The sequence below is a fragment of the Aspergillus multicolor genome, assembly GCF_047715735.1.
Source record: "Aspergillus multicolor strain CBS 133.54 unplaced genomic scaffold BDW74scaffold_50, whole genome shotgun sequence".
In the NCBI taxonomy this organism is placed as follows: domain Eukaryota; kingdom Fungi; phylum Ascomycota; class Eurotiomycetes; order Eurotiales; family Aspergillaceae; genus Aspergillus; species Aspergillus multicolor.
This window is the reverse complement of record NW_027396001.1, coordinates 39,593-54,733: the sequence shown is the minus strand read 5'-3', so window position 1 is coordinate 54,733 and position 15,141 is coordinate 39,593. Positions and strand designations below refer to the sequence as shown.

The 15,141-nt window shown below is 52.9% G+C and overlaps 6 protein-coding genes across 6 annotated transcripts; 3 read left to right on the top strand and 3 right to left on the bottom strand.

The window, feature by feature from the left end:
* Positions 1–988: 988 nt before the first annotated feature.
* Positions 989–3,680, top strand: BDW74DRAFT_115921 (putative C6 transcription factor). The gene is made up of 2 exons (XM_073721910.1): positions 989–1,540; positions 1,597–3,680. The coding sequence occupies exons 1-2, from the start codon at positions 1,076–1,078 to the stop codon at positions 3,529–3,531; spliced, it is 2,400 nt and encodes a 799-aa protein (XP_073578099.1). The 5' UTR covers positions 989–1,075; the 3' UTR covers positions 3,532–3,680.
* Positions 3,665–5,151, bottom strand: BDW74DRAFT_171548 (caleosin family protein; the record flags this gene model as incomplete). The annotated part of the gene is made up of 4 exons (XM_073727325.1): positions 3,665–3,772; positions 3,828–3,920; positions 3,976–4,362; positions 4,414–5,151. 4 exons carry the CDS (start codon positions 5,149–5,151, stop codon positions 3,665–3,667), a joined length of 1,326 nt encoding a protein of 441 aa, XP_073578098.1.
* Positions 5,152–5,647: 496 nt separating this feature from the next.
* BDW74DRAFT_163547 (uncharacterized protein) lies at positions 5,648–7,969 on the top strand. The gene is made up of 6 exons (XM_073726119.1): positions 5,648–5,726; positions 5,800–6,021; positions 6,072–6,516; positions 6,562–6,797; positions 6,847–6,887; positions 6,935–7,969. The coding sequence occupies exons 1-6, from the start codon at positions 5,718–5,720 to the stop codon at positions 7,809–7,811; spliced, it is 1,830 nt and encodes a 609-aa protein (XP_073578097.1). The 5' UTR covers positions 5,648–5,717; the 3' UTR covers positions 7,812–7,969.
* A 641-nt stretch (positions 7,970–8,610) lies between these two features.
* On the top strand, positions 8,611–11,054 carry BDW74DRAFT_183767 (uncharacterized protein; the record flags this gene model as incomplete). Its single annotated transcript, XM_073730600.1, has 4 exons — positions 8,611–8,631; positions 8,682–8,845; positions 8,911–9,661; positions 9,708–11,054. The coding sequence occupies 4 exons, from the start codon at positions 8,611–8,613 to the stop codon at positions 11,052–11,054; spliced, it is 2,283 nt and encodes a 760-aa protein (XP_073578096.1).
* Positions 11,055–11,739: 685 nt separating this feature from the next.
* On the bottom strand, positions 11,740–12,943 carry BDW74DRAFT_115790 (NmrA/HSCARG family protein). Its single transcript, XM_073721905.1, has one exon. The coding sequence runs from the start codon at positions 12,811–12,813 to the stop codon at positions 11,875–11,877; it is 939 nt and encodes a 312-aa protein (XP_073578095.1). The 5' UTR covers positions 12,814–12,943; the 3' UTR covers positions 11,740–11,874.
* BDW74DRAFT_115789 (uncharacterized protein) lies at positions 12,944–15,122 on the bottom strand. The gene is made up of 2 exons (XM_073721904.1): positions 13,912–15,122; positions 12,944–13,863 (listed from the first exon to the last, which is right to left on the bottom strand). The coding sequence occupies exons 1-2, from the start codon at positions 14,565–14,567 to the stop codon at positions 13,074–13,076; spliced, it is 1,446 nt and encodes a 481-aa protein (XP_073578094.1). The 5' UTR covers positions 14,568–15,122; the 3' UTR covers positions 12,944–13,073.
* Positions 15,123–15,141: the final 19 nt, after the last annotated feature.

Sequence of the window (15,141 nt, the reverse complement as noted above, 5' to 3'; positions counted from 1 at the left end):
GGGTGCAACCTGAATAGCCACGCAAATACTGGCGTTCGTGAGACCTACCGACTAGCTTTATGACATGTGGCTGCCACGGATTCTGAAGTCTGAACTTGCTGGTCCAGTCGGGATTTGCTGAGCACGACCTCAGGGATAGGCAGTCAAAATGCTGCAAAAACGTTGGCGAGGGCCAGGAATCCGTGCGCCTCATATAGCATCCTCGTAGCTATGTCTAGGGCACGTAACGCCTTGTTTCTTTGAAGAGCTGGCTCTTCGTAACTGCCGAGGTCCATTGGGCTAAGTGCGAATGATACATTTTGAACGTGCTTCGAGCCCCTAGCATCTGGAATGAATCAAAAGCCCTGAGATTTAAAGCCTTCATTGCCGCAGTGGGCGCCTTGCATTGCACTACTCCGCAGGTTTGCGCTGGGTGGACTCGTGGCGGAGGTGGGTTTAAGATTCGTCGTCTCCATTCCGCACAGGGCTCATCTTCGGGGAAACCATGGCGAATTCGATCTCAAAGGGACTCTCAACGCTAATAGCCTGGACGGTCTATAGGGCCCCGTGCTGTATCTAACGCGGGTTAGCAGAAGAGAGCGGCTGTTGGGCAGAAACGGCGTACAGCGTACAGAGTACATAGCTAGTATGTTGCATTCTCCTATTCTGGGAACACAAGATCTCAGATTTTCGAGGGCCCAGTGCTCTGGGACGGGCATGGACGAATCAGCAAGGAGGTGAGTGCTCGACCCATCAGATCTGGAGTTCGCCTCCAGATGGATGCGTGAACGCCGCCAGGGACACCGAATGAAGGCCGGGGGATATAAGAGCCCGCCCAGTCAGAGAGCGAGGCAGCAGATCCCGGCCTGACCCGCGCGTGCAGGAAAATCCCGGATGGGCTTTCCGCCAATCGGCACTGGCTTCCGAGCGTCTCGACAACCTCAATTTTCACCCCCGATTCTTGGGTCAACCGCTGTCACCCCTTCGTTTAAGGTGAGGCGGACATTTATCTCCATCCGCGCTTCTTCAGAGATGGGTGGCTTTCTCCTCAAATGGGACGCCCGTCTCCTGCCCTTTTCCCCGCGATCGCTGTGCCATGCGATCGAATAAGCGCCCTCGCCCTGCGGGCAACCATGCCATCTTTCGCGTCGTCTCCTTTCCTGGCCCTTCATCGGCCGCATCTGATCAACGTACAGTGTCTTTCCCTGCGATGACGAATTCCGATTCAGCGCTCCCGCTGACATCTTCCGAGCCCTCGACGTCCGGCTCCAAAATCGCCATTCCCCGCGTTTCCCAGCTTCGAACGTTCGGTAACCGACGCGTCCGGAGAGCCTGCCTCGAATGCCGCAAACAGAAGACGAAATGCAACGGAGAAACCCCGTGCAGCCGGTGCACCAGCCTTAGTATTGAATGCAATTATATGGATGGGAAGCGAGAGGTGATAGAGAAACGGCTACAAGACTTGGAGAAACAGGTTCAGGCCTACGACAGACTGCTGCAGGAAATTCAACCGCGAGTGGATAGCCAGGACAAGGATCTCATTGCAAGGACACGATCTCAGGTATGAATAAAAATGCATCGGCCGCAGTTTTAAGAAGGCGGGCTAATTCAGAGCAGTTCGCCAGTCTAGAGCAAGATTCTGCGAACGCCGACCACGCGCCCCACCCTTCTACGCACCCCCAGATCCGCTCCTTCGGTATCGAATACATCCAAGAAGATTTCCACAAGGACAAGGGTTTGCAGGCTATCGGTTTCATGGGAGGCCCTTCGGAAATGTCTTGGATAAACGAGCTGTACCAAGTTCTCGAAAAAGACACCCCGTTCTTGGACAACGAGGCCTCGAACAAATCACAATCTCTGACATCGGTCTGTTATTTCCTGGACGATGAAGAGCTCATTTTAGATCCAAATATCGATCCGTACGGACGACCGCCGCGTCATATCGCCGATCAACTGCTCGACTGCTATTTCTTTACCGTCCACCCCTCCTTCCCGATCATCGCCAAGATACCATTTATGCAGCAATACGAGATGTATTATACGCGGACGGACATCCAACCGACAAAGCGATGGCTTACAATCCTAAATCTGGTTTTTGCGCTGGCGTCAAAGTTTGCACAGCTGGTCTCAAAGCCATGGGTTTTGGAAGCGGATAGTCCGATGACTTGTTTTACGAGAGCTCGCAAACTCAACTACAGCGAGAGTCAGCTTCTAGAACATCCCAATCTTCAGCAGGTTCAGGTCGAAGGCCTGACGGCGTTCTTCCTAATGGCAATCGGTCACATTAATCGCTCCTGGAGAGCTTGTGGTGTTTCGGTCCGATCAGCCATTGCGCTCGGTGTCAATCTGCGCAGCGAGAGTAAGGAAACATCGAACCTCTCAAAAGAAATTAGGTATCGAGTCTGGTGGTCACTTTATACTCTCGAGAACACGCTATCTATCATGACCGGTCGGCCTACGAGTGCACCGGATAAGTATAGTACGACGCCGCTGCCGATCCCTTTCGACGAGGAACAATTTCGAGAACCGATTGCCTCCCGCCTTCTAACCGACTTTCGCGCACGCACCGACTACATGCAGAGCCTGACGTCCCAGCGGCGGGCTAGCCCGGTTGGATGGGACTCACCGAGAATGCACCCTGTTTTTGGGCAGGACCTGTTGCCGAGTCCGATGGACATTTCTCCTAGCAATTCCTTCTACTTTTTCTACTTTGTGGATCTCACCGTGATTATGCGTCGGGCTATTGACTCGCTTTATAGTCCCGGGTTTGCGCGCCGGCCGTGGCTAACCATAAGCGCTTCTATCATGGATTTAGTTCAGGAGACGGACGAATGGTTGAGTCGTGTTCCTGCCGTGTTCCAATGGAGGGTGGCTCATTCTTCACCTCATTTTGAGCGTCAACGCTGGAGTTTGGCTTTTCGATTTTACAGCTTACGCATCGCCCTTAGTCGGCCGTCACTTTGCCGTTCCGAGCGGCAGCGATCTCCCAATGAAGCGTCGGCGCTTAGTCAGCAACGGATCGCAAGGATATGTATTGACTCTGCATGCGAGCTGCTCGATTTACTGCCGGACAAGCCGGATGCGCTCTGGCTTGTCCAGGTATCGCCCTGGTGGTGTGTTTTGCATTACTTTATGCAATCTATAACCGTACTCCTGATCGAAATGGAGTTCTGTGTCCGCTTCCATGCCGACGGAGCATCACATATTACATTGCATCTGGAGAAAGGCCTCGACTGGCTGCATAGCCTGGGTGCAATACACGTTCCGTCTCGCCGGGCATGGGAGGTTTGCAACAGTATATACAACCGTCTGTTCTTCGGGCCGGGCCCTCGAGCAGCGGTGTTGTCGGAACTGCGCGTCTTCTCACCGGAGAGGGATTCACGCAGCTCCAGCCTCACCTCCCCAACAGCGCTGTCACCAACTTTCGAGGCGGCCGAGTTCGCGGATGGCTCGTTCGGGGAGCCATTCCCGAAGCTGCCGCATAACATGACAGTCCACCCATCTATACAGACGCCGTATGATGATATCCCGCTTTACAAAAATCCGAATTAGATTCGCCTTGATGGCTCGAGTCTGATTCCTCATGATTTCAATCTATTTGATCTGTCTGGCAACGATTTAAAGACCACGGCTGCATTACTCATACACTCATGACTTGCATTTTTTGAGGGGCTAGGCACTTCGTCTAGAACACCTTGACACCACCCAGGAAGTTGTCGCCGCCGAGTCCGAAGCCCTGGGACCAGCCCTCACCGGATTTCCTCGCCTTGGCGATCTTCCAGAAAAGCGAACCCTATATACTGATTAGCGCTGCATAAACGGCACGATAGCATGAGATAGAAACATACATCATACACGCCGAGTAAATCGTCCTTGTAGACCTTGCCCTCCTTCTGGATAAGCAGCCACGTCGTGCCCCATTCGAAGAAGGCAGCTCCCCACTAGAACAAATTTATTAGCACCTTCAAGACCAGAGGAAGGATAGGGAGGACAAACCCCAAACGGATCAGCCGCACACCGATTCCCATGCATCATATTGAACAGCTCCGAAAAGGTCAAAGCGCCATCTTTATCGCCATCATACTTGGCAAACATATCCTCAAAATGCTGGGGTACAAAGCGTCCCTCCGCATCAAACGTCCCAGAATCAGACCCATGCTTCGCCTTATAGATGGAGTCGACGTACACGCGGAAGCGCGGGTCCGGGATGAACGAGTGCGCGAGGCGCGTGGGGTACGAAAAGTTGAGGTTTATGATCAGGACCGCGAGGAACGAGAAGAGGATGTTGAAGCCCAGGTCGCGGAAGCCGCGGTATGTGTCGTACGGATAGATCTGGCCGTCGCGGTCGCGGTCCCAGAAGAGGACGTGTTGTTGCATTGGGGTCTGGGTCGCCGTTAGTAGGGGTAGTAAAGGGGTTGGAGGGGCAACGCGTACAAATTCATGGAACTCCTTCATTGAGCCCTGCGAGGTATCGCCCTCGACGACGTTGGTGCGGGCCACGCCGGCCTTTTCGTCGAGGTTTGTTGCGGGCTGGCGCTTGGAGGTTACGGCGCAGTGAGGTGATGTCACGGGGATGTCGGCTTGCTTGTTGTTATCCTGATCCTTGTCGTCCTTTTGGTCTTGCTTGTTGTCTTGCTTGTTGTCTTGCTTGTTGTCTTGCTTCTGGTCTTGCTTCTCTGCTCGGCTATCCTGCTTGGACTCTTTCTTGGACTCTTTCTTGCTGGCCTTCTTGTTTTCTTTCTTCGTCTGGTTCTTAGACTTGGTGTCTTTCTTAGACTTGGTATCCTCCTTGCTCTCCTTCACCTTCTCATCCTCCTTCTTCTCACTAACATTCGAATTCGAATTCGACCTTGACGTATTCGTACTATCATCCTTCGTCTCCGTCTCACCCGAGCGCGCCGAAGATTCCGAATCCGAGTGCTCGCCGGCAGCAGGAACACCATTATCCTTCAGCTCATGACCCGGCCGATCCCCATCAAGCAGGGCATCCTTGAAGGACTTCGCGTCAGGAGGGTTAGGCTGCTCGGGCTCAACGGGCTCGGGGACATTATCATCGTCGGGCTTCGACTCGGGCGCCTTGGACTCGAGGGGCTTGGAGTCGGCGGCAGAGGGGTTAACCGATTGAGCCGGGACGGTGGTGACGTGTGGACCGGGCGAATTGGACGAGGGCATGGTGGTGTCTGTGTTGGTATTTGTTCTTGTCGGGTGTAGTGTTGGTGGACTGGGACTGGTGGTTGTGTTGTGATTGGGTCTTCGTCCAAGGTAGATGCTAGAGAGGTCCGGGGAGTGCAGGCTGCATGGTATATATACCCTTCCTGGGCCGGCCATTGTGCGAGCTACAAGCTTAATGATGGCTTGCTGGTTTCACGATAGAGTGGGCCGGCCACCGGGCAGCCAACTACGCGATGATGATGATGATGTAAATAACAAAGAAAAGAAGCAACGAGACATGTGAAGATCGGCATGTGAACATGATTATCAGGGCAGGTGGGTTCCCACTGGACAATTGGGGGGCATTAATAATAGGAATGGATGAAATGGGGTAGTCTTCCAAGGGGGTGGGTTGATGGAGTTCCGGTCCACGTCGCCATGACATCATCGGCCGATACATCATCATGCCCCAAGTGTCGACCACTCTCATCATTCTCTCATAGACTTTGGCCGTTCCCACGGACTAGCATCGACAATCAGAGCCTAATTATAACTTAACACAATTCAGTACATCGGTTGCCTAGCCAATGACTATTGTTTGTGACTATCTCAAAGATATCGTTGGGGGTATGCCTCAACACTCGTAGTATGGCGCTAAGAACATCCCAGACCGATCTGCTAGTTATTGGCGCGGGGCCGGCGGGGCTCATGGCTGCTTGCTGGGCGAGCCAGTACGGCATGTCGACGCGAATCATCGACGCCAAAGGCCATCGCACAAAGACCGGCCATGCTGACGGCATCCACAGCCGGACCCTAGAGATCCTGGATAGTTTCGGGATCGTCGATCCGATCATGCGGAGGGGCGTTCACGAGATTGAGATGAGTTACTGGGTGCGCATTTGTGTCAATATGAATGTAGGATCGTTCTTAACGACGTCTAGGGTGTCAATAAGGAGACGTCAAAGCTCGAATGCCAGCAACGGGCACGATCGCAACCAGAGGGTCTCTCAAGGTTCGGACAGATGCTGCTGAATCAGGGCGAAGTGGAGCAGATCTTAATCGACTATATCGAGTCAATGGGCCGCATCAAGATTGAGAGACAAAAGCGAGCAGAGAAGATATACTTTACTGACCACGAAAGTCATCCAGTAACGGTGGAGACCACTGGCCAGCGGACTGACCGCATGGCCCAAGTGTTACAGAACGGCGACTCCGATGCAAGTTCCCAAGGGAACGCGCAGGCCACAGAGGTCATCCAAGCGCGGTATGTAGTCGGCTGCGATGGTGCTAAGAGTCTCGTCAGGGAACAGCTGGACGTGCCGCTGGAGGCCAAGTCGACCAACTCAATGTGGGGAGTAATCGACATTGTCCCCATCACTGACTTTCGTGAGTTATATCGGACGTGAAAGGGGCCGGTCTGACGTTTGGCAGCTGATATCCGGCAGTCCTGCGCCATCCACTCCGACCAGTTCGGTAGTGTGATGACGGCCCCGAGGGAGGATCGTCTCGTTCGGTTCTATATACAACTCAAGGGAGACGATGAGCTAGACAAGAAAGCTATGGCGCAAACCGAAGAATCGCCCGATGCGTTGATCCAGCTGATACAGAGGATTATGAAGCCGTACAGTTTGACGTACAAGTACTGCGACTGGTACTCAGTTTACCCTGTAAGGCTGCAGCTCAGCGAGAAGGGTGGTCTAAGCTGACAGCATGAAGATAAAACAAGGCCTTGTCAAGAATTACCAAGTCAAAAACCGGTATGGATAAGAGTGCTTATGGGTTGAGATCGTGCTGACCACCATAGTGTCTTTCTGGCCGGTGACGCCGCGCATACTCACTCCCCAAAAGCCGGCCAGGGGATGAACGTGTCCATTCAAGACACATACAACCTCGTGTGGAAGCTGGGGTCGGTTATCACCGGCGCATTGAGTCCGAAGATCCTGGAGACATATGAGCTCGAACGGCATCCGATCGCGGAAGAGCTGATGAGGATGGACTCGGAGTTGGTTCAGACATACGAACAACAGAACGCGCCCATCAGCGAAGTCAGCAAAGTACGAAGAGAATTCTCAGGGTTCATGTCTGGAGTCGAAGTGACGTACCGACCGAACCTACTGATTGCGTCGAAGGACGATGATAAGCAGCCAGCGCACGCCCGTCAGATAAAACTAGGCAGGCGGCTAACGACGGTACCAGTAGTCAATCAGGCCGATGGTAGCACAGTCCAACTGGCAAAGGTTCTGCCAAGCAACGGTGCGTGGAGGCTGGTCGTTTTCGCTGGAGACCTGCGCCAGAGTGAGGGGGTAAAACGGCTAGAGGCGTTCGCGGACGCTTTCAAGGATCAGTCACACTGCCCTAGATTGCGGAAAGAATCGACATCGGACCTCAAGGGAATGGTGCTAGAAGCGATTCTAATCCACAAGAGCCCAAGAACATTTATCAAACTGTTAGATCTGCCAGAGATGTTCCACCCGTTTGATGAGAGACTTGGGTGGGATTATGGCAAGGCTTTCGCCGACGATGCAACATACGGACAAGGCAGCGGGGGTGCATATGCCGAATACGGAATCGACAAGCGGAAGGGGTGTGTTGTTCTCTGCCGCCCAGACCAGCATGTTGCGTGGGTAGGAGGCCTGGAGGAGGTGTCCGACCTAGACGCCTATTTCTCAGCATTGCAGTAATGCAGTAATGTTGATTGGGCAAAGCAAGCACACAATGCATAAGCAAATATAATACTCTTGTTAGATCCAATAGAATCCGCCATTGAGTTCTTGTCATACTACACAGTACTGCCAAAGGGGTATGCGTTCCGGCCAGGCCGAACCTCCGCGGAGGAGTAGACGGCGCATCCTGGACTAAACATTGGGTGTGAGTAGGAGCTGAGAATGAGGGGAGGTAGGGGTTGCCGGCATTGCAGTGCATTGATGGGGGTGGGAATGCACCACTCACTGTCGAGAAGGCTAAAGCATGCCCAATGAGGCGGACTCCTCCCGCCAAGGTAGCAACCCGAATTGGCATTCAGCTGGATTCTCGTCCCACCATCGGTCCAGAAGTGGAAACGGTAGTTGCAGAGATTTTCCCACCGGTTCAGGGATGGCATGCGGCGCTTGCGAGTCCCCCGCGTCTGGAAGGAAGGCTGGCGGGTAAGCCGATGCGAGTTGCCGAATCTAGGTGTATTTTCGGCTCCTCCGTAGAGCGCTTTGAACGGTCTAGGCGCTATATTGGCGAGACTTTAATAAATAGGGGGCCTATAATGGTGATTGAGGCTCTCCGGCTCACATAAGACTGGGCAAGAGGAAATAGCCCTACCATCAGCCGTTCGAATGAGGATGAGCGGGCAAAGCCATTTGACTTTAGCTAGCAGCGACCGGCCTCCAGGTATCACCGGTTGACAGCTTAACTCTTTCTCAACTCTACTAACCATTCTTTGGCCACCAAAAGAGCAATTCAGAAGCGCAGTTCGGACAACCTAGGCAAACGATGGCAGGCAGCGAAAAACCTGTATGCCACCTCTAACTTTTACATGAAGCGGGCTAAGCACATACCTGCAGAGCCATTCCGACTCCAATGCTCCTGATCTGGCTTGCACACGCTGCCGCGAACGTAAGATCCGCTGCGATAGGGAACGTCCGCGGTGCGGGAATTGCGGCAAAGATGACGGAGTTGTCTGTATCTATCAAACGCCCCCGAAGAGGGTGAACCACCTCAAGCTGCTGTAAGTGATTCACGGTAGCCTATCACCTTGCATGTGGAGAGGCAGACTAACATCTGGATGCCTAGATGTGACAGCGTCGACCAACTGCATGGCCGCCTCTCAAGCATCGAATCCCACCTCCGGCGTCTGACCCTCGCTTTGGACCAAGGCCGTGACCAAAAAACATTCGTGCCGCTGGAGGAATCCATCACTAACAAAGAAGAAGACATTGAGCTTTGGAAAGATGACGCGGATACCGACGGCAATGCCTCAGTGTTGACAGAAAGCGGTTCGCAGCTGGGCAGCGAGATGACTCGCGGTCATGTCTGGTACACTGGCCCTCACTCAATGGCTGCTCTCTGCGGTAACCTACGGCAACACATTCTCTCCAGTCAGGATCCCTTGGATCAAGACCGTCTGGCTGAAAAACTGCAAAGTCTCTATGAGGCCGCGGCTGCCACGGAAACAGTTCCAGTATCCGATATACCACGAGTGGTCTGTTTCCCACTTAAGCAAGAGGTCATGGCCGCTGTCGAGCGAATTCTTGAGGATGGAGATGCCATCACCGATCTCTTTGTGCGGAGTCACCTTCTTGCCCAGCTCGAGCTTGTTTATTCGCGTCCTCATATGCCCGGCGACATACTGGATTCGTGGGTCATATGTTTCAAAACGATCGCAGTCTTTGCTCTCGGTATGGGAATAAAGACGCAAGATCCAGGCCCAACCACCCCCTTTGCCAACCTTGCCAAACCTTTGCTTGCGAGCCGAGCGGCTCTGCTTGCATCTAGTTTGTTAACCAAGCCAAGCCTGATTAACGTGCAAGTGCTGATACTGCTGGTACGAATCCTCATCTCCTTCATGTCCCAAATCTAATCAGCTTCAGAGTGTCATAGAAGAACAGTCCGATCCACCTGAACTAGCCGAGTCAATATTTGCACAGGCTTGCATGCTGGCCCGAATGATAGGTCGACGTCAGACGCATCCGATTCCGCACGATGACAACGACATTGAGACGGTGGAACGGGAAATGGCCCGTCGATCATTGTACATTCGGGACCGCAGCTTGTGCATCACTCGCGGGACAGCGTCTTGGCTACCTAGCCATGACTGCGATTTTATCAGGAGACTCAGCATAGATGTCGAGCGGGAGAGGCCGTATCACATGCGCGTTCGGTTAGCGATGATACAGGACGAGGTCTATCTGCTGAACCAAGCGGCTTATACCGACAATCCCAACTCGCGCAGGAGTCTAGCCGAAGACATCAACTCCCTTGAGCGCCAGCTTGCCAAGTTCGCGAAAACATTCGCCATTTTCGACCTGAGTTCCGACTCGAAGTTCGATCGTAATGTCGGGACTGGGCTGGAATTCCTTGCGACCAGGATACTGGCTCTGCGTCTCAGCTCACAGCAGGACCACATGGAGCAAGTTCGGTCAGATGCGAGAGCGAGCTGCTTGCTTCTTCTTCTTGCTGCTAATGGTGCTCGAGATTACAAGGTCATAGACAGATTCCGCTTGCTCATTAGCAGTGTCGTGTCGTCTACCACCAGCCCTGTCAATAATGAGACGGTGATTCGGTCAATGGGTCGCGCCATGGATGCTTTCTCAATCCCTGCATATTTTTTCCTTGGCCAGGACGTCGTCTCGGATCTCCTTAACGATAACCAAACATCGTCATCTAAGGAAGACTTGCAACTACTGCGACAAGTTTCCGAGTGTTGCACACGCTTCGTCTCAACGGCGGAGTCCAACAGCTATCACCGAAAGGTCGCCCGTGTTCTCCGTCAGGTGTCGGATATTATCGAGTTTATAGCTCACAGCGAGAGCGATATCCCAAAATGTCCATCGGAAGATAAAGAAATGACCGACGCATCTGCTTCCGGTTCAAGCATCCCGTGCCCGCTGGGTTTCCCTGACACAACCGACACGCCTCCTGGACAAGGCGTCCAAGATGCCCACTGGTCCATCCATCCGGATAACCCAGAGGAGCTATGGAATAACTGGGTACCTGAACCTTCGTCTCTTGACTCCGCGCCGCCGTCGGGCGTTATGAACGTCGGCGACGTCTCGTATCTGACCCATGATCATGTCGCCCAAGCCCCGGCCACTCTTTATACAATCCCGAATGGACAGGAACAACCCGTATATTACCAAAGGACTGATAGGCTGAGATTGAACCGACAGAAGCGTTCTCAAATGGATGAATGGCCGGCCGGTAGGGGTCCCTATTGATTCACTGGAGTCATCAGCTTCGATCTTCAGTATCAATTGTTCTTATCACGCCTTGTCTCTTCACTCCAAAAACAATGAAATTTTGGTCACAGAATGCAGGCTGACATAGCGATTGTATGTTGGCAAAGCCGTCGCGGAAACCGGCTAATGGGTAGAAGTAACGCGGATATCTCAGGGTAGCAGTGGAGTAAAAAAACAACCTGCAGGAGACTCCTACCGCTCGTAAGTAATCATGGTTCAGTCTGCTCGCCAAACGCAGTTCAAAAACAGACGAAGGTGGCGTGGAGAAGAAAAGAGAGTCAAGGATTTAAGACGGCTGCAGGTGTTGACCTTCAACTGCCTCAGCCTAAAAAGGAAAGGCGTCTCTTTTCGATACGAATTATCTAGATTGCATAAAATCGATTGCAGCATCCATAATCTATGCATGGAATAAGGAAGGGCAATTTTTACTGTAGTCTCGACTCTCTCTTATCTTCCGTTTAGAGGAATAGAACTATAGTAGTCATAACGTCTCCGCTGTCCGGATGCAGGCAGTGGCTTCGTATTTTCCCCGAATACAAACCGAGATCAATGTAAGGAACCTACCACTCTTTTAAAACCAGACAGTCAGAAGGCAATGGACAAGGTCAGTAGGAGCTGCAGAATTAGGAATCTTTATAATTAGACTGTTGGGGTACAAGAACAGGCTATATACCCACCTAGCCTCGATGGTTTAGCGGTATATATGCCGACATAGACAATGGACGTGACGATCAACCAACGGCCCCGTAGACCGTCAATAAAGAACTATTTACACACCATCGTTCAACAACGACCCGATCTATAGCCTCAACGGATTCCTCCTTACAAACTCCTCCAACGTCGTCAACCCCCCCTTAACCCCCTCCTGACCCAACGCAACCTTCTCCTCGGTCCGCTGTCCAAAATACCCAAACTCAAAGAAATACAGCATCATATCCCCAATATGGTCCGCCATAAGAGGCGGGAGAAACCCCTTCCACACCTCGAGCGGAACCTGCCTATAGACAATCTTCTTCCGGGACACTGTCGATAAAATTTGCACAATCTCACGCAACGAGTAAAGCCGCGTAGCACAGCACAGAACGCTCCCTTCGTATTTATCAAAGTCCTCAATGATAGCAGACACCCATTTCCCGAGGTCAGCGGCCGTATCAATGAGCGGGAGCTTTGTGTCGGCGGGAACAGGCATCACAATCGCATACGCCCCCCCCTCCTCATGATCCGGGTGCGGCGCCATACTGTCAAAGAAGTTACTCATAAAGCTCCCTGGCGCCACAAACGCCGAGCGTATAGGCAGGGTGCGAATATACGCCTCAACCTCCGCCTTCCCATCAAAGTGGCCCATGTGCCTGAGTTTCCCGTCCGAGATATCCCCCGCGTGCGGGAGAGTCGAGTAGATTATAGCCGGGACGCCTGCTGCAACGGCAGCATCGGCCATGGCGCGGCCTTGGGAGATTTCGTGTTCTTTTGTGTGCCCGTCGTAGATCGTGATGTTGTTGGCGAAGATAATGGAGGCGCCACTGAAGGCGGCAACCAAGGAGGAGAGGTCATTTATGTCGGCGGGGACTATCTCAACGCCCTTGTTGATGAGATCTTGCGCTGCGGGTTTCTTGGGGTCGCGGGTTGTTCCTCGAATGGTGTATTCATTGCTAAGGGTGGGAGACGAGAGGATAGCGGATATGACGGAGCCGCCTTGTTGGCCGGTGGCGCCGACGACGACGATTGTTTTCTTGGCCATGACTTGGATTGAGAAATAAAGTAGAGAACAGTATCAATTTCGGGATGGCGTGCGATGGCAGATGTGGTATTATTGCAGGAATGGTTGGAGATTTATATGCATTGGAGTCATCGGAGTTAAGAACTTCTTAAGCCGGCACCGGATGCGGAGGCCGAATGTTGGAGAGAAGAGCAGAAAAATAAGTGAAACGCGGAGATTGACTGAATATATCCACAGTACATGGCACAATCAAGACAGAACTAAATGACAACATGCCGGATTCAAGGCTTGTAAACAGTGCTAACAGTTTCCACACCCCCAAACCTTCCCGTGCCCCAGAACCTCTCCGGCAGAGGCGGCCGCACCTTAAACTGCGGCTGAACGCGCCTCGCAGACTCCAAAAACCGGGTCCGCAAGTCCTTCCACTCCATTGGCAGATCGACGAGTTTGAAATCCTTCTTCCTCCACTCCCCATCCACAAGGACATGCTCAATATCCCCGGCGTGGGCGTGAAGTATCACCGCCGCAATCGGGTTACTCCAGCCGAGCATACTCGGACTCTCGCCATCAACGACAACAAGATCAGCCTTGGCGCCGACCGTTATGACGCCAATATCGTCCCTTCGCAGGGCGCGGCCACCCTGGCGTGTAGCTAGGAGGAATGCTTCCTCGACGGCCATAGGGCATGCATTGGGAAGTAGACCGGCGTGCAAAGTCTTCTCAGATTGCCGCAGTCGCACCAGCTGCAACCAAAGCCGGGCTTGGCCGATAATGTCGCCAGAGAAGGTCCAGTTCGTGTCGACGCCTAGCGAAGCCTGGTCCGAGATCTCGTGGCCGGTCTCCTGGCCATGGCCGTAGTGGCATTCAGACTCGGGCGTAATTGAGATGAAGACATTATGCTTGCGCAGCATTTTCTTGTCCGACTCGGTGAGGAAGGAGGCATGCGAGAAGATGATTGGAAGGTCTGCCTCGTAAAGGTTGTTGTCGGCGCAGATTCTAGTAGGCGACGTGTTCCCCTGAGGCCATGGGCCGCCGAGATGGTGCACAGTGAGGGCCTGAATGTCCAGTTCGCTATGCCTGTCAGCACAATCCATCTCGACATAAGGATAGGAAACGTACTCCTTTTTCTTCTCAATGAAATCAACAGCCTTCCCATCTCCATTCAGAATTGACCAACTAAGCGCATCCAACGACAAACCAGCCGAGACCAGCGCGCTCTTACCCTCCACAAGCTTCCCATAAGCCTCCCACTGTTCATCAGCTGAGAAACTCTCCCTCTCCAACACATCATAACACCACCAAACCCTCGCGCCACTATCAAGCGCGGCTTTATATCCGGACTCCATAACCGGCCTCGACCAGTTGTTATGCGCATGCTCGACAACAGAAGTAACACCGGCATTCAAGCCCTCGATATACCCCTCCAGTGCACTGATGTAAATATCATCGCCCGTAAAGGCAGCGGGCGCCAACTGACCAGCGGGGCTAACCCAGCCCATATACTCGGCCAGCGTGGTATCGGGGCCCATGGAGCGGTAGACCGACTCCCAGACATGGACGTGGGTGTTGACGAAGCCCGGTGAGATAATCTTCCCCGAGACGTCGATGATTTCGATGTCATCACCGGCTGGAGCGGGGAGATCATTGCTGTTCTCTTCGATGGCGGCGATGCGATCATCTACGATCAAGATCGAGGCGCGCGGGAGGACTTTGATCGACTGCGTAGACGCATCGAAGGACAGCACGGTGCCATCTTTGAGGATCTTGGGAGCCATCGTGGTGAGTATTATGTGGAGAGATGATTGTTGAAAGAAGTAAGAAGTTCGGGGAGTTCCAGAGTCCAAGGCTGAAGAAAGACGGGGTAGCTAAGCACTAAGCCAAAAAAGGAAAGAGGGTCTGTTCTCCAGTTCCGCGGCTCAACAAGTCAACCTTGGAAACGAACAACATCTGAGTCTGCGGCTGCGATGAGTGAAACTGCATTTATACCCCGCTCTGTAGAACGTGAGAAGCGGACTTATCGGCTCGGATAGCGAGGAAGATCGGAGATTCGCTCGCGCGAGCACCGTCCAAGTGAGACTGTGCGACAAAGGATTAATAATAGTCTTCAATCTAGATCCCGCCCATGATATGGCCCCATCCAGCTCCAGCCATATACGGAGTAGTGAGTTATACCGATCGTGTTATGTATAGACCAGTGTCTCGATGAGAAGAACAGAATCGTACCTTCTTCAAGCAATGCGCGGTCTCAAAGAGAAGCAGGGGTGCATGTTCAAGCACTGGTTTTGTACCAATAACAAGCTCGGTAAGAAGGCAAGGGTATCCAACTCTAACTAGCGGCGATGAGTTGCT